Here is a 22,119-nt window from a genome sequence, read left to right as displayed (position 1 = left end):
TTGTTTGTTTGTGGCAGGTCCTTAGTCGGTTTGTTTATTTAAACATCTCCTAAAATGTCACATTTGGACTTCCGTATCTTCACTTTATGCAGCATACAGGGTGGTGTGGTTTTGTACTCTGCCACCTCTAAAGAATGCCATCAATAAAGGAATTAATATATTGTTACAGATGAATTGATTCAGTAATTATTCACATGTAAGCCAAAAATATGTACGTTACATAAAAATGCATTCTTATAGCTTTCATTGGCCTAATTAGACTAAAATGTGAAAAGCAAAGTTGAGAGGCGTTGCGTCTTCTGACATTTTTGTGTAACCTCACCCTCTGTGCTATACTATTGTAGTAAGTATGGCCAGGCAGGACTTTGTGCAGATCTTTTTTTTCCTCTCTCTGGTACTAGCTTGTCTTTTCTCGTCTCACCTTACATTCCACTCTAGAGTTGCCATCTTTTCTTGCTTGTCTAGTTTTTGTATTGTCCTTTCTTCCCCTTTTTCTTCTTACTCGCCTTTGCTTAGACTCTTCACATCCTCTCAACATTCTGCTCTATAATTTTTCTCCCTTTATTTTTGCTCTTCAGGTTGCCCCCTTCATTTCTTACCTTCTTTTCCTCTTCTCTCTCTCTCCCGACTTTTAGGCACCATCACCTCGTGGGTTGTTATCTTCATCCTACCCATTAACAGTGCCCTGAACCCCATCCTCTACACCATCACCACTGCTGCCTTCCAAGAGAAACTGAAGCACTGCCTCAAGGCCAAGTGGCAGCAGTCAACCCTCAGAGACAGCCGTCACAGTATGGCAATGGTTTCCACACACACCACAGCAGAATAAAAGCTCCCCAGTGCTCGCTTCTTCAATTTGGCGTTCTTCCTTCCTCGCTTCACCTGTGTGCACCCGGTGTATCCACCTCTGTCACCCCATTCTTCTCTGAGGTGTGTTACAGATTTGGAACAGGCCACAGACAGCAAGAGAAGTGTACCCTTCATGTATTGTCACCAGTGCCAGAAAGCACCTCCAACACCAGGCCATAATCCTAAAGGGATGGTCATACCAGTGACTTCCAGGAGTTAAAGAAGAGGCATTTGTGAGCCTTGGAGACTTGCAAGTGGACAGCAAGGACTTCCCAGAAGTAATCATAAGCTGCTGCGGCCAAAGCGCTTGCAGATTAAATGAGATTAGACTACCCTCTAGTGGCCCTGAAGGAAAACTGCGACACATTAGAATGAAGAATTCCCCATCCATTCCAGTTTCTTTACTGTACCCAAATGAAACCTACCTCATGTCTAAGGACAGCAGGAGCAGACTTCCCTCTTTAACTGGGGGCCTAGTGGCCTCCTGCAGGGAGAGGCTTACAGGAACCTCCAACAAGTACAAACACCACAGGATGAGATTTTTCCACCCGAGGTACTCGTCTGGCCAGTGGTGTTGTGTCCTTGATGTGCCACTTCAGCTTTTGTACATACAAGAGGACAGGAGTGGAAGTTAGGGGGGAGTGTATTTAGAACTAAAGCACTACTTTACGCAATGAGTTGTAGGAATCTTGAACTACAAAAACATACAGTTGAAGCAGAAAACCTTGTCAGCCTTAAAGACATACGAGGATGATATACGGAGACAGCTCAGCCATTAGCTGAACAAATGAGGTTGACGGACTGAATGGTCACATCTCATTTGTAAAACTGCTTAGCATCTTATCATGCTGGAGAACCTGTGGATGCCAGTCCAGTTCTGGCCAGCTGCCTGGGTCCTCAAGTCACATGCCCATGAAGAGCTCGTGGTGTCAGGATAACACTACAGTGACTCCCTCCGACGGATCTCCTCTGCTTTCATTAGCAGGCTTGTTATATCCAGCAGCACTCAGTCTGTAAATGTTTTTAGTGTATATAGTGCCTTTCACAAAGCACTCCATTCCACATTGTTACCTCATATCAGCACCCTTATGAAAGGCTTTAATAAATACCGTATACACTCGCGTTTAAGTTCTCCCGCAGATAAGTCGGGGCTTGATTTTACCGTATTATTTCTCTTATTTTATGTCGGTCGTTTAAGTTGAATGTGGAAAACTCACGCTATTGATCCAAGAGATTACGACATGCTAATGCCCACCTGAGAGAGTAACCACGGAGCACACACAGCCTTTTTTTCTATGTATTGTTCCTAGGTGACCACACAGTAATACCCAAAATATTCTGAAGCGACGTTTGCACTGATTTGTGTTTTTTGTATCTCACACCCTCGTGCTCCTTCATTGTAAAAGCATCCCTTATCTACGGTGGAGCGTTCGATCAGAAGAAAATATGAAGCTGGTTTTAAATTAAAAGTTGTTGAAGTGGCGAAAGAAATTGGCAACTGTGCTGCTGTAACAAAATTCAATGTGTCTGAGAAACTGATGCGAGATTGGAGGAGGCAAGAAGATGTAAAAAAAATAAATAAGTGTCGTATTTTTGAACGGGTGTACAAGTCGGGGTCTGATTTTATGATCGATTTTTCGGTTTTCAAGTCCCGACTTGTACGCGAGTATATATGGTAATGAAAATCAATCACTGCTTTAGTAACATTTAGCCATTGGGGAGCAGCCTTACTTCTCCACATCCTGATGCCCATGGCTTATGCCAATCAGGAAGACATCCCCTTTACGAGCTAAAAAGCATTGAAACAGCAAAGGCTTAAAAGCAGCCAGACATGTTTATTTCTGTTATATTATTACAAGAAGATGTAAACCCCCTTGTGGTTCTGTCCTATTTTATAAACATTTGAGGCAAACACAAACTGCAAGAATGAGGCTTGAAATATAAATACAATCTTTAAATAATAATATTAACAATAACAATAAAAAAAAATGGTGCCCCCGTCTGGCTAGTGAGGACAGTGTATTTAAAAGGAAAACACAACAGATAAAGACATCCGATAATATGTAAGGACCAAAAATGACAACTGTAAGGAATGTAATACTGTCCAGCCACTGGGCACGGCCACAGTGCCAACACCCGAAAGGGCAACCAATGAGGGCTTCTTCATCAGGTGGACAGCCCTCACTGGAGACTGAAAAGGCAGAAGTGTGACATGGAAAGTGGCCAGGACTGGGAATTCATTTGTTAACCACACTCTGACTGTTGAATGGAAACAAACACACAAAAACTGGAGAAGAAAAAAAAAAAATCCCACCCTCTCACAGTGAAGCACCATGATGTCACTTCGCCTGTGGCCTTCAAAGCCTGAAAGTCAGCCACATGCACTACTTGGCACCAACCCACTCCATCACCATGGAAGACAAAAGGAGTTCTGCACCTTCACTGCAGATTCCATTGGTATAAAAGGGCAAACGTAAAAGCACACCAGTAGGGCTTGATGGAGGTGCTGCCAAGCACCACCAGGGTTTGGACTAAACATGTGTAGTGTGTAATAAATATGTTTCAAGTTCTTGGGAATGGCTCGCTTTCAAAGACAATCATGGATGTTCATTTCTCCTTAGAAAACCTCTTCAGGTACAGGAGGACATGCCTGAAAAGAAACCTCCCAAACACGGCTCGTCACGAACGCTACGATGACTGCATTAACTTTTCTGAGATCTCGGGTTTCATTTACTGCAACCCTACAGCCACGTCAAATATGCCGAATCTGACGGACTGCAGTAGCTGTGTCAAAGACCAATAACCACAGTTGGTGTTGCTTACTTCATTGACGAATCACAGTAACTCAAATGACCTCATGGTCCATTAACAATATCTTCAGTTTGATCAGTCCCACCATTAAGGGCACTCTTGATGACAACAATTAATAGGATGACCACACCCATGCATGAAAACTAATGACTACGTGGAACTGGCTGAGCGTGACAGTGTCACTTTCCTGGCCCACTTAACTACTGCCGCTCACACCCTGTTTGGTCACCTGACTGACCCCACTTACTCGGTGGAATTCTGATGTCCACACCAAACATGTTTAAAGAGAGTGTGGCCATCGGTGTTATAATCTGACACGGATAACCTAATAGGACTGGCCATACAGAACTGGCAGAGGGAGCTGATCACACAGATTGCTCCAGATGAAACAGGGTTGACCACACATCTCCACTCATTAGCTCTCTGCATCTTGTGGAGAAGATGCAAACATAATGACCACCTCTATTTTTCTAAAATGATGTGCATCCACGCCTGTTCCTTGAAGACACCTTCATAAAACACCAGAGCCACTTCAGAACTGCCACGTTTCACACAGTGGTCCCACACATTACAATGCCATAAGTGGACTTCTCATTAAAGACAGGAGGTGCTGACTGTTGCAGTGAAGTGCCTGAGGAAGAATAAGCACGATGACCAGAAAAGTGCTCTGGATACCCGCTGACTCGGGACCACCTCTGCACCAAAGTCAGAGAATAGCTCCCGATATGACCAACTACAATGACTGGCTTGCCTCTTCATGATTGGCATAACAAGTCAGCATGCCTGATGCTGCCTACGTCAGTGAGCAGCCTGGGCACTCTAAACCTTAGTCTCAGGTCCACGGGCAGTCAGCACAGGGAATGAGTCGCGAATCCTGGAAACTTCAACTGAGCATTGATGTCCAAACACCTTGTTATACCAGTCAGGAGAGCGCCCCCTGAAATACAAAGAATACCATAAAGTAAAATCTACTCCTTCCTGAAAGAGCCCACCACCTTGATGGCACAGGAGCACTCACCGCAGATCTGCCCGGCACATGTAGGTGAGACGTGAGTGGCCCGTCCCACTTGGCTCCACAAGATAGCGGCAGGTCAGTAGTACAGCCCGCACCCCACCTTCCAGTAGCAGTTCACTGTGCTCCACAGATGAGGCCGCCAACACACATGCCCCCTTTGGCAGGTCACTGCGCCAAGTCCTGTAAAGATGAAGGACACTTGGAGATGGAAAAGCAATGCACATTTGAAAAACAACTTCCATCTACCTCAGTCTGGTAGCACAGCAGAACCAGACAAAACATTGGAGCATCATGGGATTGCACCGCTACAACAAGTGTGGGTTGGGTTTGAGGCTAATAACTTAAATGGAACTAGCATCTACCAAAAAAGCGTTTCAGGCTAACTGAACGACCTGGAGCTGTATCAGTACTGACCAGCAGAGGGAGACAGAAACATGCAAGTATTGAGGCTCTGTTGTCTAAATGTATGGCTTTGCATCAAAAGTCCGCCTTCTCTGACAAAACACCTACAAGAGGAATGTTCCCATATCTGCCTCAAACAGACTGCCTTGTGTTAATTTATAAGCACAAAGGAGCAAGTGTTAATGTTGGCACAACTGCACAATTGTGTGAGCACCAAGATGAGCATCAGTAGCCCACTTACCTCAGGACCACAAAGTCCCGCCGAGGGAGAGGAGCCATACTGTCAGTCACGTAGTGGAAAATCTCGGTGTTTTTGTCTAGCGACTCAAGAACTCTAACGTGCAGTAAGTCGTCGTCCCAGAGATGGCGCTCTCGCAGCAGACGGTGCAGCACAGCGGCTGGTGGAGCCTCGATTTCCGTACAGACTTTCCAGAGTCGAATAGGGTGCCCATCTCCCACCTGTGAAGGTCAAAAAGACAGGTCACACTGAGTGTCCCTCGCAAGTGTCCTCCACGAGGAGTTCAACATACGTGACACACTATCTTCATATGCCACAGAGGGCATTGTGTCCAGCAGATGCAGAGGTGAAATGCTGACAGGAATAATAACCATACAGCATGTAAGAGCACATCATTAGTACCAAGGGAAGCAGGGCACATAGTGACCATCCAGGACGAAATTTCTGACAAGGATGCTCTACAGGGAGGGGGCTGCACATGAAATGCATGAGGAAGAAGCTATTTATGGGCAATGCAGTGAATGGTACGAGAAGATACTCCGAATGTACAAGGCTCAAATAAAGTTTTTCTTGGTCACCTTTTTGTATGCCAGTTCAGTGGCACCTGGTCCAGGGATGCTGACCCAACCCTTTAGCTTTTCTGAGGCTTCTTTCAAGAAACCCTGGACAGCATCCTCCAGAAGGGCCTGATAGTTCCACCTGCTGTCCTCCAGACCATTCATCAGGGGTAGCGGGTGAGCGTCGGCTGCAATATACGAGTTCCGAGACTGTAGCATCATGTCGTGGGGAATCTGCACCAAAGGAAGAACCAGGAGAGATCATGCATTCCGCAGGAAAAGAAAATAAAACCATGCTCCATCAATTTTTTGAACTAGCTCTTTCAATTACAAAGATTCTGACATTAAAGGGGCAAAGCATGGGTGGGACATCAGTATATTAAAAGGACAAATTCATACACACAGACATTCACATAAAGACGATTTAGGGTCACTGGTATGATAAAGAAAAAGTTGGGATTAAAAATAAATAAATGCGTTGGAGACTGAGCCGGTGATGTGCTCATATCTGCTGGGACCATGGAGGTAGGCACTGCTCAGTGCCAACCTGTAAAACCCAGCACTTCCTTCTCAATTTCTGCTAGCAGCACCCGGTCTTTCACTCCTCAATGAACAAGTTCAGCTGTAGTGTGCCTATTTGGGTCAAGGCCATCCAGCAGCGTGCCCACATGTAGATGGAGATGGCGTACACATTGTTACACCATTTACCCGTCTGTCTGGAAGGTCTTAAGTAGAGACAGCTGACCAGGGCAGTCACATTTTAGGGAGGACAGCCATTACCGCAGAGTTGCTGACCACAGGTAATGATGGGCCACTTATCTCTAATGAAGGGCCACTTGTTGTTGTCTTATAGTATTAGTTACTCTACGGTACCTGGAAAAGTTTCTTGCACTCAGTGATCATATGACCCAGTCCCTGTGTCGCTGCCATGTTGTCATTTAGGTCCTTCTGGTCTGGCTTGCCTATGTGGCCTCTCTTGTGTACCAACCTGAAAAAAAAAGTTAAGTAGTCACCCAAAGAAAAGAAGACTATGGAGGGCTTCATATATGCTACCTAGGCACAAGGTCAGTGTACCTGGGGGACAGGTTTTCCTTCTTGCAGATATTCAGATGAAAGATGGAAGGTGCCAGGCACACTGCCAGGTTCCCTGCTGTCATCTGGTTGTCCTGGGCTGAGGCAGTATCACTTAGGAAGTACAAAAGGGTCTGTAGCACCTCCCGGTTCTCATCTGGGAGCAGGATGACAGCTGCCTGGACAGCCTGGAGACGCTGCTCCTTTGGGACACCTGGAGAGAAACCAGGAAGGCAGGTGAGTAAAGAACAGAAGGCATGTGGCCACAACCCAGATGGCAAGTTGGTACTCACACTGGTAAATCTGCAGGAAAGTGTCTGTCAGCTTGGCGGTGAAGATCGGCTCTGGAAGGTCCCGGAAGTACTGCTTCAGCATGTCCGCCACATCATAAGCTGACTGGCCTTCATAACTCACGCGGTCTGGCGAGGTCTCATTCATCTGTCGCAGAGCCTGGATACGGGACTTCACCCCCGATTTCCTGAAGATGCCAACCTGATGTGAGAGGCAAGAAAGTTATTGGGTTGGTATCTTTACCAGAGCAGCATGTCTGTTACTCTTGAGTTTAGTGGCAGTAAAAAGTCCAGTAAAAGCAAAACTTCTTGGATCAGACAGGACTGTCTTACTAACACCACCTGTGGTCACCGTACTTCACATACAGCCACTGAGGCAATACAGTGGCGTATCCTTGGAGAACACCAGGGGCCTCATGCATAACACTGTGTGTAGAATTCACACTAAAACATGGCGTATGGACAAAAGCGGAAATCCAGATGCATAAATCCCGGTCAGCGTGAAAAGTAACACACGTGCACGCGCCAACTGTCCTGCCCCATCTCCTCCCAGAATTACACCTCTTTGAATATGCAAATCAATATAAACAGCCCTTAAGCTCAGCCTTCTGTGACAAGACAATGGCAAACGGGAAAATAGAAGAATTTCAGCAAATACCAAGTGGAGACAAAGAAAAACGTACTATTTGTTGATTTAAACAATGGAATAAACAACAAAAGGAAGTTGATCGAGTGACATAGAATGTCGGAGAAACTCGAAAGCTCAATTTCACAAAGTCGCACAGTGCCAGAAATAAAAAAAGAAGTTGTCCGATATCAAAGTCGCTGTGAAAAGGCTAGTCGTAGTCCACCGTCTGAGTGTCATATGAAAGCTTATTAGGGTACAGACGAAAAAAAATAGGCACATAGTGGGGGAAAAAAGCACAAAATCTCAACTTTAATCTCGACATTTCCACTTTAATCACGTAGTTTATTTTATCATTAAAGTAGAACATCATAAACTTCATCTTAAAATTGTTTAATTTACTAGTTTCTCAAATCCCATCGTAACTAAAGTTGCACATTAAATGCTTTGTTTTGTATTTGATCTTCTATGTGCTCTATGTGTGTGAATCACTACGTGCTTCTGGGCTTTCTCTTCCTCCATTCATGATATTACAGCTCTCTGAATAATTCAAATACTGAGATGTATATGTGATGTGATTTTCATGACGATCGGAGTTAAAGCATGTTATTAAACATAGGAACACAGTGGCACAGTGATTGTTCATGTCTCACGCAAAATGTTTGCTGCGCCGTGCGTGACCTTCGATGAAATACTTTATTGCAGCAGTACTGTCTCTTCCAGAGGTACTAACCTCCAATTCCTGTCCTTACTTTTCTTTCTCCAAATACCCAATCGCCACACAGTCAGCTCAGTAATAGATGTTAAGCCATCTGTAAGTTGAGAACATCGATTCTTCAAAACCTTTAAGGAACATCGAAATATCTTCGTAGTTCATGTTTAATTATTCTATCCATCCAGTGTCGCGCCAGTCCCAGCAAGAGTACAGCGCAAAGTTTTATTTTGCTGCATTTCATCTTAAAAATGATATCGTCATCATATGTAAATACGCGCTTTATAAAGTGGCTCAGGTTGTGCAATATTATAGCTGTAGTGCAAGTTTATAGTGAGGTAATTGTACTTATAAGTCCAAACAGTTCTACAAGGAGTACTTGATGGACTGATTGAGTGCGTTTATAGTTCATGGGATGAAACTGTTTCTGAACCGTGAGGTCCGTACAGTAAAGGTTTTGAAACATTTGCCGTGTGAAAGCAGTTCAATAGACAGCACGGCTGAGGCACCGTGTGCTTGATGCTGTATCGCGATAATTCTCTTTCCAGTCAGCTGCTGTACAGCTGTGATTCACACTCACATACAGTGATATAAATACTCTGAGTGGTGCAGTGAGAGTAATATGGAAAAAGATGATCCGCTGTGGCAACCCCTAACAGGAGCAGCTGAAGGAAGGAGAAGCTGCAGTGAGAGTAACAACGCTAAAGCAGTTATGGTATTTAGAATAGTTTGGCCATTCTGTGGACCATTATATTGTTACTGGTTAATTACAATTAGATGCATTAAACTAATAAACAATATGCGGTTAATTTCAGTGTATTTATAAAGCCGCGTCAGGGATGTGGCTCTAAAAAAGAAAGGATAACCACACAGGAATAGTAGCACTGCTTTGACGCTGGGTGCCACTAGTCTGCAAAACCGAACGCAGAACTTGCATACGCCAGGGTATGAGCTACCGTGGAAATGTGAGTGGCTTTACGCCAAGTTTAGGTTTCATACATCGCGATTTGAACGTGGAAATGTTCGTATGAAACATTTTTGTGCATACGCACAGTTTATACATGAGGCCCCAGGTTATTATCTGCTCTACCTAGTTCACCTAGAGCAGTGATGGGTCCAAAACTATAGTAGTAGTCCAGCCTGGGGGGCTCTGATTTACCAACTATGCCCAATAATCTCCAGATGCAGACACTGCAGTGCCAGAGTAACCAGGTGGGAAGTACCTGGTTGCCAAATTCGATAGGAAATATGTTAGCAGAGTAAATTGTGGTCACTGCACACCTGGTCCAGACACTGGCTTCGAATATACCGCATTGCTTGCTGAATGCCTTGAGGAAGTGGCTGCCCACTGCGTTGAACATTGACAATGGGTGGGACCCCAAAAACATTCTTGTCCTTGTAGTCAGGTACTTTGCTCCTCTTCATGAACTTTGGTACGGTCCTGCAAAAAAAAGAAAAGAGCTGTGAAAGGTTCTCACTGCATACTGGCAGTCCAGACCTCTAGGGAGAGACACGGCAAAGTACCCACCAGCTCCATGCCTGCTTGTTGGACGCAGAATACTTCTCCATGATGGCCGTTAAACGGAGTAGGGAGAACTTCTGCAGCAGATTGAGTTGGGCAGCAGACTGCCGGTTAATCTCCAGTGATGCAGAGTTGAGGCTTGGCCGGTGCGAGTTCTGGAAACTGTGCCAACGTAACTTCCTGCATGGAGGGGCAAATAAAAAAAGAAGCAGTGCTAACTGAATGACTTGGATCTGCAGTCACACTTGCAACAGCATCATTCACATAGCGCCCCCTAGTGACATTGTGCCTCTGCTCTGGACAACGACACTTCTCTCTCAAAGATGGTGGCGAGGTGGAGGAGATCGCAGAGGACACTGCTAAAGATCTCCATTATTTTATGATCCCTGCTTCAGTCACCAGCCCCGGTCTCAGGTAAGAGGCCTTCATCTTAAGTAGAGACAAACGGCATGGTGACCCTCACGCACTGTCTAAATGAGATCTTTTCATGGTAAGCTGATCGATCGGCCGCTGGCAGATCAAGATGTTCTTTGGCAAAGTAGCATTATAAGTGGCTGTGAATTCTGTGGTGTGCGGTCAACCGCAACTACCATCTCAGAGGGGTGTGTGGTGGGCGCTCGCCGAGCAAATTCCTTAGCAGTGACCTCCATGTTTGTCCTGATCCTAGGCCCTCTCCTGTGTCTAATGGTTTGGATTGTAAAGGAAGCACTGAGCTAAATGGACACACATGGGGGAATCAGCAGCCATGTACAGCACTCACCTGCTGGGCCGGGTCAAAGAGGCTCCCACCCCTGAATCTCTACGCTCCCTCATCTCCATGTCCTCCGCTTCATTTAGAGAATTGGCAGTGCTGTCGAAGTCACTGGCAGCTGTACCCACATCCGACATGGAGCGCTCCTCAAGGCGCAGGCTGGACACATCCCTTGCAAGCTCAATGTCAGATTCGTCTAGTTCGGGGCAGACACGCTTCGACCACCGGTCAATCTTTTTCTGGAGCCCGTGAATGTGCTGCAGAATGTCGTCAAGGTGCTCGAAGACGTCGCCCGAGTTCAGATGAAGCAGTTCCTCAGGGCAGCCGAGTGCCATGGGAACGTTGTCATAGATGCTACAAAGAGAAGTGCAGGAGCTGCTGCGCGGCCGGAACCTGACCAGCTCCTGCAAGCCACCGCTGTCCTGTGTCAACATCTCTAATGAGGGATCGTCTGGATGCCACTTCCCCAGCTCTGCTGATGGGGTAGGACACAAGCTCTCAATGGAAAGGGATTTGGGGAACGTGCCAGGTTTGTGATCTCGAGGAAGATGGATGACACAGTCTTCCGTTAAATCAGTCCCATTGTGCAGTGCAGCTGTCCAACTAGGCACCTGAGGGATGATCTCTGGGCTGCTACATACAGCCTTCTTTTCATGGTTTGCTGCTGTCTTGGAGACAGTCTTGTTCTTTCTCCGGAACAGGGAGCCACCTCTCTCAAATGCAGAGGGCTTTAAGCCTGGCAGGCTCTCGTCGCTGGTGCACTGCAGACTGGCACTTGACTCGGGCAGTGGCAGTTGGGGTTTTGCTATTTGAGAGGTCCGTTTGTTCCTGTCTTTCTTACGGAAGGAATCAATTCTCCTCAGGAAGCTTCTGGACCTCTTTTTTGTTTGGTCCTCCACGATGAGCAACTGCTTGGAAGGCTCGGCCACTTGCAGGACGGGGGGACTGGACACGGCCGTGCACTCGGAGCAACGGGAGGTTAGAGTGGAGTAGGCCTCGGTCATGGTGACCTGGCTGTCAGAGCTGCCCCTTGTACTGCTCCCACTATGCACGGACGTGGCCTCCAGGTCACTTAAGTCACTTAAGACACTCTCCCGGCTCACCGCAGTCTTCAAAGTGGTCTGCATTACCGGGGAGCTGGGAGAGGAGAGGGAGTCCAGTCTGGACCATCTCTTACTGTCTGGCTGGAAGGCCCAGCGGTCACTGATGGCACAAACGTCCTCCTCTTCCGAGTCTTCGCTCTGAGTGGGAAAGAACAATGGAGTCAATGGGAGTTTCTCCATGGCAAGGAGCAGAAGCCTTCTTGGGTGGGTCAGGACTTCATGCTCAAAAAAAAGGAAGAAAAGCACCACATGTGCATATGGGAAAGCACAGAAGACATCCAGACTCAAAGCAACACACATCCAGAAAAGGTAAAGACCAAAAATACAAACACACGGGGAACCTTGCTCACTAAAAACACAAATAAACACACAAATAAACACCAAAAAAAACCCCTGAGAGTGCCCCCTGTTCCTACCTGCTTGCGTTGAAAATGCACCTCTAGCTTCATCGAGGTACACTTGTTCAGCGTTGTCAGTCTCCTGAAAGGTAAAGCACAAGCCAGAAGGTGACTTTTAGTGGAAATGTCTGACCTAAGCTTTTTATTCTTCTAGTTTGGTGATCAGGCTGTCTGTAAAAGGTGCTCTAAAATAATAACCCAGCACTCCGGTCTCTTATCGGCTCTCGCACCTTTAACTGCACCTCACAAAAAAAACTGGGAATGGCTTAGAAAAGCTCAAGAAAGAATGCAAAACGTGAGGTGATCAAACACGGGTAGTCAGCCTATTACAGTACAATCCATTTTGGCCGGTTAATCTGATGCGTACCTATTTTCAGGTAGAAAAATATCTCTAAGGTATGCACTGTATCTGTTCGACGTTCCTGAAGAAACCATATCCACAAGACTTCATCCATGATTTCGCACACAGGTTTTTTTCCTCATACAACGACTGGACCGTGTGGTGTAGCGGGTCCACAGCTCAAGTCAAAAGGGCCACTTTTGAAATAAATAATCGCCGCTTATAGTCGCGGGTGCGTGGTATGTCTGACCAATCGGTTCAGCGTTCACGGAGCTGGAGTGACCGGTATTGAAGATGACTGGCAGTCAAAAGGCAGCGACAGTCGTGGAGGCTTTGGGCTGTTTTAGCCCCAGTGTGAGCGCCCTTGCCAGTCTCGGTCCGGATGGAGCCCGGCGTAGCCAGGGATTGGAGGGCTACTGGACCAATGAGGAAGGCAGCTGCACCCGCAGGTAGGGCGACTCCCCTGTTGCGAAGCTCGATGGGACAAGCAGGGGAGCTGCCAGATAGAAAGAAGAAGGCACCGTGCTTTGGATTTTAAGAGACTGCTTCCAGCCATTGTTTTACCCTCGTTTGCACTGTTTTTAAAGGACTTGTTTTTTTGCTAATGGATTTTCACCTCCACTGATTCACTCGTTTTAATGGATTATTTATTTAAAGACGACTTTTGATACACTGCACTTTATTTAATTTGAACACTGTTTTGTTGTTTTCTGGTTTTAAAATACCTCTCAAATTCCAGGAAAGAAGGAAGTGCATACATATAATATAAAGAAGAACTGAGGATTTAAAAAAAAAATTAAATATTTTATTCTAACAGGCCGGTTAATCCATTGGCAAGTTAAGAGGGATTGTACTGTAAACCGTATTTAATGAAGGGAAAATGTCTTCATGGCTTGTTTTGATGGCATAGCGGTTAAGGATTTGGGCTTCAAACCCTCAGGCTGCAGGTTCAAATCGCACTGCGGACACTGTGTGATCCTGAGCAACTCTCTTCATCTGCCTGGGCTCTAAATGGCAAAAAAGAAATGCAACCAGCTGTGTCTCTCAATTATTGTAAGTCACACTGGATAAAATGTATTGATAAGGGGGATGAGACAGAGGAGGGAGTCAAGTGGACAACTTGGTGTCTGGTAGAGAAAGAATTGTCTGCAACTTAGCATCAGCAAAACCAAGGAACTGCTTATTGACATTCACCGCACAAAGCAGCCTCTATGTCAGGTCACTATTCAGGGAGTGGATGGAGAGGTGGTCCACTCCTCCAAGTACTTGGGGGTCCACATCAGTGACAGGCTGGGCTAGTCTTGAAACAGAGAGGAACTATTTAAGGAAGGGCTGAGCAGGCTTTTCTTCCTCCGGTGTTCCTTTCATATGGGAAGTGACATCTTTCACATCTTTTGTAACTCTGTGATGGCCTGTGTGACTTTCTATGCTGTGGTGTGCTGGGCTGGTGACGTCACTTTGAGAGAGGCCCACCGAATCAAAAGGCTAATTAAAAGGGAAAGCTCAGCAATCTGGACAACCTGAAGGTAGCGGTAAAGTGAAGGATTAAAACAAAACTGAATGCCATTGTGAACAATGCTGCACATCTTCTCTGTGACACACTGGCACCGAGGACAACAAATCACTCAGCAGAAGTGTGTCAAAAAAACGCTAAGGGGCTCCTTTATACCAACAGCAATACGTGTGCATGAAGCCTCACTGGGACTGGGACTGCCAAGGGAGGAGACCACAATGTGTGTGCCTGTATGTATTTATTTATTTGGTTATTTAAAGAACTTCTGTAAAATGCCAAAATATCCCTCCAACGATGGCAGGTTAGTTAGTCAGTTCGTTCGTTCGATAGATCGATAGATCGATAGATAGATAATGAAATCTATCCATCCATCCATCCATCCATCCAAATAAGTCTGTCAGTTTGCATGTGTTTTGGTACTGAACAAAATTAAGGGTCAAAAAATGACACAAGGAACTGTTTAAAATTTCTGATGCCAGTTATGTGTTCACATTATGAAAAGGTCTTTCAATTGTGGAACACATCAGCTCCGTTTTCTTTCATGTCTAACTGAGGTCATGGTCTCTCTCCATATCTGCTCTCTCCTTTTCCCAGCACCCACCTTACAGTATATGCTGTAGGCACAGCATCCTGTATGTCTTCTCTTCGGACTTCAATGGCTATAAGGTCTTCCATCCCAATATACACCTGTACTGGAGTGCACATGGTGGTCCAGATACCTTAATCGTCACCATGCCCAGCAGTTCCAGAATCTTCGTCCCTGTAAGCATTTTGCTGTGGGCCTTGCCCCTGAGTACTACTGCAAGTTCTATTGACTAAATGTTTCCAGCAGGTCTCCTTTTAGTTGTTTGTCACCAGCTCTCTCTGACTTTTGTTCCCAGTTTCCCTTTTCCTTCATCACATTTTCCTACGTCTGGATCTTGTGCCCGTCTCTCTCACCACCATTCAGCACAGACTTTTTTCTAGGCACCATCGCTGCAAACACAGCTGTGGCCTCACAATGACAATCTATAAACCTTCTTTATATTGAGCACTGGAAACCAGAAATCATCCTTTAACGACTTAACTCTTCTCTGACTATCAGCTATGAGAATAGATGGCTCCTCCAGGGCTAATCTGCCACTGATCAGTGACGGAGAGAATGCAATTCCTTGAAGGCCTGTCTCTCCAGTTCTTTCCAAATGAACCTCTCAAGTGTGGCTCGGCATCATATGGATCCCTCTGCCAAGTGACGGCTCAGGGTGGGCCTTCTGTGTACCTCTTCACCAAATCCTTAACACTCACGAGTGATGCCTGCCATCGGGGACGTTTTATTTGGTGTGCTTTTCAAAAACAAATTATATCAGCTTTCTTTATGATGACAAAGAAAAAATACTGGCTTTGTAAAGTGGCGGAAGACAGCACTTGAAGAAAAGGCCACAGAAACACAGAGAGATGGTGCAAAGCACTGACAGCCAGTCACAGTCCATTATCCAGAATGTGAGCTTAGTGCTGTTAATTCTAAAAAGCATTCCTGCTCAATGCATGTCATGTTTAAGGACTTTCTCAGCAGGACCCTCTCCCTCACTCCTCAGATTACATCTTAGACAGTGTGGCCCCCTCAGATGATACCATTACCTGCAAAGTGACTTTACTGAATCCCGGTCCAGAAAATCATGGTCCTTCTTCACAGAAGTAATGTCAATGGGAAAGCAGGAGTCTGCAAACCAAGTCAAAAATAAATAAATAAATAAACGATCAATCACAGAACCCGTCTAACTACCCATCCTGGCCTGAAGTTCTCCCCACACCAGGCACTTCTTTACTCAAACTGTTGTGGGGATATAGAACCAAATCAGGTAGATGAAGCAGAAACCTGAATGACCTTTAAGAAGTATCTGGATGACATATTGGGCCAGCTTAGCTACTCGCTCAGTAAGCCAGCCTGATGGACTGAATGCTCCCCTCTTGTTTCTCAGGTTTCTTTAAGTTTTAACAGCAAGTTGTCCTGCTTCACCGAGTCACAGTAGTTGCCATTAAGGGATGTTTTTCAGGCAAAGCTAAGGAAGCTGCTCGCTGTTAAATGGGCCTGGAGGCCAGCGAGACAGCAGCTGGGTGTATTTGGAAGTAGTCAGCATGAGGGGCCAGCAGGCAGATGGCCCGGCCTCATTAAGTTATATTGTTACATTCATTGTGAATCCCTAGAGAGCTGTCGTAGCCTCAAGTTAAGATCTGCCCCCAGCACCTTATGGCAAATGTGCCCCTTCCGTTAATTTCAGTAGCCTGGGTGATCACTGGGAGATATGGACGGGATTAGGTATACCCAAAAAGTGGTGTGGGTGACACTGAAATGCTGCCAGCTGGATGGTAACTCTCATATCAGTATCTGACCTTCTCTTGTCTGCTGTCCAAACTTGGACCAGGCTGTGACCAGCACCAAGCTCCATCCCCAACTCACTTTCCACGACTTTAAATATAGATAACATGAGGGTGCAATGCTTCCTGGGCCAGGCACATCTTTATAGAACGTTACCTTCATAGAGTTGGGCGTATTGTGGAAAGCCGGTAGCTCGCAGCCAGTCGCAGGCCTCTTTAGCTTCAAGTTCTGAGAGAGAGGAAGAAAAAAAGACAAGGTTTTATCACTAAAAGAAGGGCATAACAGAAAAATGACAGGGACACTGCTGCCATAAATGTACCACCCCAAAGTACCACTCAAGAAATGTTCTTTACCTTTTGTAATTAATGGCCAACTACGCACTACAGCGATATAAAATTCACAACACACTGAAATCCTCGTGCTATCTAGACGTGTGCCATTCTGCTTATTGCCGATGACTAGGACAGAGCAATCTATCTAAATCGGGCACACGGGGATCAGGCAAAAGTAAAACGTCACCCCAGGAAACAATTCTAGTCATGAAGCTTCCAACAAGCAGGGGATACAAAATGAAGTCCACTGAAATGCAAGTGAAGGCTTCATAACTTGACATGGCACAGTGCGCAGAAAAAGCAACACCAGCTTCCATACGCCAGTGCCAGCCATGATGTGCCCATTTGCTCAGTAGCTGGGGTCACGTTTCATGTCTTTGAGTTTTACTCTTAAACTTATATTTGCTGTTAAAAGGTCACATGCACAGCTTTTACCGTTTTTATGGGAGTTTCAATTACAGTAGAATGATCCGGTCTGTCGACAAGGAAAGCACCGCTGTGTAAGCACGTAGCACGCTGATCTCTCACTTACATGAAATGCTTTTAAAAATCTCTCTCTAATATAATAAAAAAAATCCTGGGACGAGATGGGACTTTTTTAGAGAGGTACTTTGACATCCCGCAATACAAGACTGACTTTTGTGCCAAGAGATTTAACCACGCCCAGGGTTGGAAATAAAAGACAAAGAGTAGATGACAAAGTAGAACGTCGTAAAGAATTCAAAAATGTTGGCGCGGTACACATGCAGAACAGATTAGAGATAATGGAAGTACGAAAATTCGAAAGTCTCAAAAAAAAGGATAGGAAAGATCGCATTAGTGCAAACAAACAGAAATGATTACACTGTGAAATAACGGAACAGCGAAAAGAGATCGAATATATTGTTCGGATTTAAAGTTTAAGTCGGAGACTTGTAGATCGTCTAATTCATGTTGCCATCAGGGAAAAGTAGTGTTTAGTCCCAATGAAGAGGCGTATCCACAAGAATTAAAAGATTTGTTGTTTGGTGAAAGTGAAATCCACATACGTGAGCGACTGAGATGTGTAGTGGCTGGCAGGTAGTGCAGGCCGGGGGGGTTGCCCCCTAGTTTGCATTAAAACCGGGTGGGGGTTGTCCCTAGTTTGCATTAAAAAGAATTGTGTAGAGTGCTCCAGCTGGGTGACATCCCAGAGGATTCCGAGAGTTCCACCCACAAACAGACAGAAGCGTAGGGGAATTGGAGCCGTTTCAAGGAGGTGGAGGCAGACGTGTGTGAAGGTTCACGCCACCGTAGACACAAGTGTGCTGAGATGGGCTCTGAGGCCATGACTCACAGCTAAAAAAAAACAAAAAAAAAACGCAGATCAGCTGTTTGTCATTATTTAAATTCTTAATTAAAAAAAAAGATGTTTTAATGATTGACTCCTTCAGGCCAGATGTCAACTTTTGAAATGCAGGGTTAGAAGACAGCAATCAGCTGTAAATGTCGAGAAATCTCGCGGTTACGTTTTAGTTTGACTGTCTTTGCTGGAAGGAAAGTTAGCTTTGTTGATTTGACTTTGATTTGCTGCACCTGCACGAGTGGCGAAGAGCAAATAACCTCTACCGGGCATCAACATCTGGCGAGAGACCAAAGCGAATGTGCTAAACAAGATACTCCGTGGACGACATTTAGCTTCTTTATCGCTGAATCGGACTCTTGACCTTTTTGGACTCGAGAACGAAAGTGACGTGCCAGCATCAGCTGACTGTGGTGAGGAACACGTTTGTGGGCAAAGTCGGTCCTGGAGGGCCGCAGTGGCTGCAGGTTTTTGCTCCAACCCATTTGCTTAAGAAGTACTTATTGTTCAAGTAACGCCTCTGCTTCACTTTAGTGCTCTCGCTCGTTAACATTTTGAACCCTCATTGCTTACTTTAGTCTTAAACAGCTGTATACTCGGTTTTTAATTGCTCCTTATTAGCAATAAGATGAACCACATGACAAAAGATAGCAGCAGTTCTACATCTAGCTGGTTTCCATTTACATTGGTGTGCATTCATCGTGAAACATTTGGTTAAATCAAATACTTGGAAAGAAAGAGAAAAAAGTGAAGGACTGAGAATTACTTGTACATTTAAATCATTTGGATGATACGCTTAGAAAGGGAAAAAAATCTAGGATATGAGAATGACCTGCCATGGCAGAGTTAAAGCAGGAACAACCACTAGCAAGCCATGAAATTAAATTATTGGCAAGGATTGTTTTCTAATTAAGCAACTGGCTTAGACCAAAACCCTGCAGCCCTCCTGACTTTGCCTACCCCTGGTGTAGCTGATGCGTGTTTCTAAGTTGGCCCTAGCGTGTGTGTGTGTGTGCGTGTGTTCACCCTGTGAAGGACCAGTGCCATGTTTGGGGATTGTCCCTGTCTTGTGCCCGATGCTTGCTGGGCAGCCTTACTCAGGATAAGCAGGTTTAGAAGATGGTTGGATCTGACATCCTCTGACATCCTAACAGATATAAATAATATAGTCCTGAGGTTTCCTACCACATATTGTACATCTCCCAAAAACAAATCTGGCCTATAGATTTTCAATACAATGAATGTGTGAGGGCACAATAACTCAACACCGCTGATAAATCGCACATAAATCTTAAATCTTTGACTCAACTAATGAGAGTGCTGCTGTTGTCTGGCTGAAACCAAATACTAGATAATCGCACCAAAGATAGTAAAGCCATTAAGAAGAGGTCTATTTTAACGTTCCACTTATCCTTCTATTTAGTCTTCTAGTTTCATAAGCACAGATTGACGGAAAGAGCATCAAAGACCTCACAGGTTTGTCTGACAGCTCTGGATACACAGGCATGGCATGTAGTCAGTTTTAAACAGATGGGTCACAAGATGGCTCTGTCCAGTTTCTGAGGGCCTCTTCACACTGGTTCACATAAGGACTTCCAGCCCAGCTGAACAGAACATCTGGAGCCACGGTGTAGGGACACAGCTGGCTCTCAGTCTTTGCAGCTGCTGGTTAATCTACTCTGCCACAAGTCTGTGGTTGCATTTCTTATTGTGTCAGAAAATGTGACATATCCTCAAATGAGTTGTACTTTGACTTTTAGATGCATTTGGTCCATATTTCCAGTTTCTTTATTGTTACCTTTTTTTTCTTGAAAAATCTGAATTTAAATTACTACAAATGTCTGGAAGAATTCTACAAGCTACTTAAAGTCGCTGCGATTGATCGATCGATAGATACTTTATTAATCCTCAAGGGGAAATTCACATACTCCGGCAACACCATACTGATGAAGACAATATTAAATAAATAAAAAAAAGCAGTGCAAGTTAAAAAATGCAAGGTGGAGAGTGTGAGGCAGGTGTAACGGTCTATAATCTAGTGTAGTGTTAACGTTTACCCCCCCAGGTGGAATTGAAGAGTCGCATAGTGTGGTGGAGGAACGATCTCCTCAGTCTGTGAGTGGAGCAGGACGGTGACAGCAGTCTGTCACTGAAGCTGCTCCTCTGTCTGGAGATGATCCTGCTCAGTGGATGTGGTGAATTCTCCATGATTGACAAGAGTCTGCTCAGTGCCTGTCGCTCTGCCACAGATGTCAAACTGTCCAGCTCCATGCCTACAATAGAGCCTGCCTTCCTTTAGCCAGAGAGTTGAAATTTCTTTTTTTTTTTTTTTTACAGATTTTCAGTTCAGAAAGTTGAGGAAGCACCTTGCTAGTAAGAAAGACACTGTACCTCAACATGCAAAAGAAAGTTCTTACAATATCCACATAAAACATATCTGAAGAATTTTAACTGCACTACCCACCAAACTCACAAGATCTTCCAACACTGTCTTGACTGGTAATACTTTCCAACATTAACTGATATGAACAGATGTCACCAGCCAGGCACCCGTTGAAACCACATTGTCACTTCTTCATTGCGGTGGCTCCATTGTTGCTTACTCCCACACATTATGACCATTCTGTTCCACTTGACATACCTCATTCAAAACACCAAAGTGGCTTCAGTAGAATATACAGGCAAAGACGCATAGACGGAAAGGTCTTGGAGCACTTCATATTCATGCTCACACCTCAAACATAAAGGCTTGACAATTTCCACAGCTCTAGCCTACTTCAATGCATCAAAGTGACCCTCTTGCACTGTTGTTAACATCTGCTGAATTACACCATGCGCCATATTGTCAATTCTTGAGTGTTATCTAAAAGATATGTTAGACTAGGGGGTTTTGCCCCCTGCTCACTTTGCTTGCCAACCCCTTCCCCCAAGGCTACATGCTGTTGGGAAGAGGGGGGCCGAACGCACCCCAAGGAGACACAGTTGCTCCTCCTAAACCCCTCTTAAACGGTGATACAATGGGAAACAAGTACAGTTAATTTTTTTACCTCCTCTTTGCTTGATCACTTTAGTAATTTTAATCCTGTAGCTCACCAGGAAGTCTTAACTTTAATTGCTAAAATGAAGCCCACTACTTGTTCCCTAGATCCAGTGCCAACAAAACTAGTAAAAAGTGCAATGGATGTTCTTGCAGCACCTATTCTAACCGTTATCAATAGTTCATTACTGCATGGCACCGTACCTGATGCACTAAAAGTGTCAGTCATTAAACCTTTACTTAAAAAGTCAGATCTAGACCCACACATACTAAATAACTATTTCAAATTTACCATTTCTCTCTAAAATACTAGAAAAAGTAGTCGCCAGTCAGCTTCAGTCACACCTTACGCATTACAATTTATTTGAGAAATTCCAGTCAGGTTTCCGCACTGGTCATAGTACAGAAATAGCTTTAACGCAGGTTGTAAATGACATTCTGATATCCTCTGATGAAGGAAATTCCACTGTAATTATGTTGTTAGACTTAAGTGCAGCATTTGACACCATTGACCATTCTATTTTACTACACAGGCTAGAAAACGATGTTGGGCTTACAGGCCCCGTGCTCGCTTGGTTCAGTTCTTATTTATCAAATCGATTCCAGTATGTACAGAAATGTGCAGACAGTACTCCATCATTATACACAGAAGTTCAATATGGTGTCCCGCAGGGCTCAGTACTGGGACCTTTACTGTTTTCACTTTACATGCTTCCACTGGGATCTCTCATTAGGAAACATAATGTTAATTTTCACTCGTATGCAGATGACACCCAGTTATACCTTTCATTTAAATCAAATGAAGTTTCTCCGATGTTGTCTTTAATTAGTTGCGTTAGTGAATTAAAGGAATGGATGAATGAGAACTACTTGTCT

At 44.9% G+C, this 22,119-nt stretch overlaps 2 protein-coding genes across 6 annotated transcripts in view; one reads left to right on the top strand and one right to left on the bottom strand.

The window, feature by feature from the left end:
- The window catches only part of rxfp2l (relaxin family peptide receptor 2, like), a 62,670-nt gene extending 60,702 nt beyond the window's left edge, over positions 1 to 1,968 (top strand). The window contains exon 18 of the mRNA XM_039766364.1: positions 636 to 1,968. Coding sequence (XP_039622298.1) covers positions 636 to 829 — 194 coding nt within the window. The 3' untranslated portion in view covers positions 830 to 1,968. The remainder of the gene's footprint in view (positions 1 to 635) is intronic.
- Positions 1,969 to 2,664: 696 nt separating this feature from the next.
- Positions 2,665 to 22,119, bottom strand: part of stard8 (StAR-related lipid transfer (START) domain containing 8) — a 122,958-nt gene continuing 103,503 nt past the window's right edge. For all 5 annotated transcript variants that reach the window (XM_039766358.1, XM_039766361.1, XM_039766359.1 and 2 more), the window contains 13 exons: positions 16,710 to 16,781; positions 15,815 to 15,896; positions 12,363 to 12,426; positions 10,853 to 12,084; positions 10,099 to 10,272; positions 9,852 to 10,011; positions 7,237 to 7,435; positions 6,947 to 7,157; positions 6,746 to 6,860; positions 5,894 to 6,106; positions 5,319 to 5,536; positions 4,679 to 4,855; positions 2,665 to 4,597 (listed from right to left, as the gene is read on the bottom strand). In XM_039766358.1, the coding sequence (XP_039622292.1) occupies positions 4,480 to 4,597; positions 4,679 to 4,855; positions 5,319 to 5,536; positions 5,894 to 6,106; positions 6,746 to 6,860; positions 6,947 to 7,157; positions 7,237 to 7,435; positions 9,852 to 10,011; positions 10,099 to 10,272; positions 10,853 to 12,084; positions 12,363 to 12,426; positions 15,815 to 15,896; positions 16,710 to 16,781 (3,035 nt within the window). In that variant the 3' untranslated portion in view covers positions 2,665 to 4,479. The remainder of the gene's footprint in view (positions 4,598 to 4,678; positions 4,856 to 5,318; positions 5,537 to 5,893; positions 6,107 to 6,745; positions 6,861 to 6,946; positions 7,158 to 7,236; positions 7,436 to 9,851; positions 10,012 to 10,098; positions 10,273 to 10,852; positions 12,085 to 12,362; positions 12,427 to 15,814; positions 15,897 to 16,709; positions 16,782 to 22,119) is intronic.

This window comes from Polypterus senegalus, chromosome 10, assembly GCF_016835505.1.
Source record: "Polypterus senegalus isolate Bchr_013 chromosome 10, ASM1683550v1, whole genome shotgun sequence".
NCBI classification, from domain to species: Eukaryota; Metazoa; Chordata; class Cladistia; order Polypteriformes; family Polypteridae; genus Polypterus; species Polypterus senegalus.
Note: the sequence above shows the minus strand (reverse complement) of the source record. Positions and strands in the feature narration are given on the sequence as shown.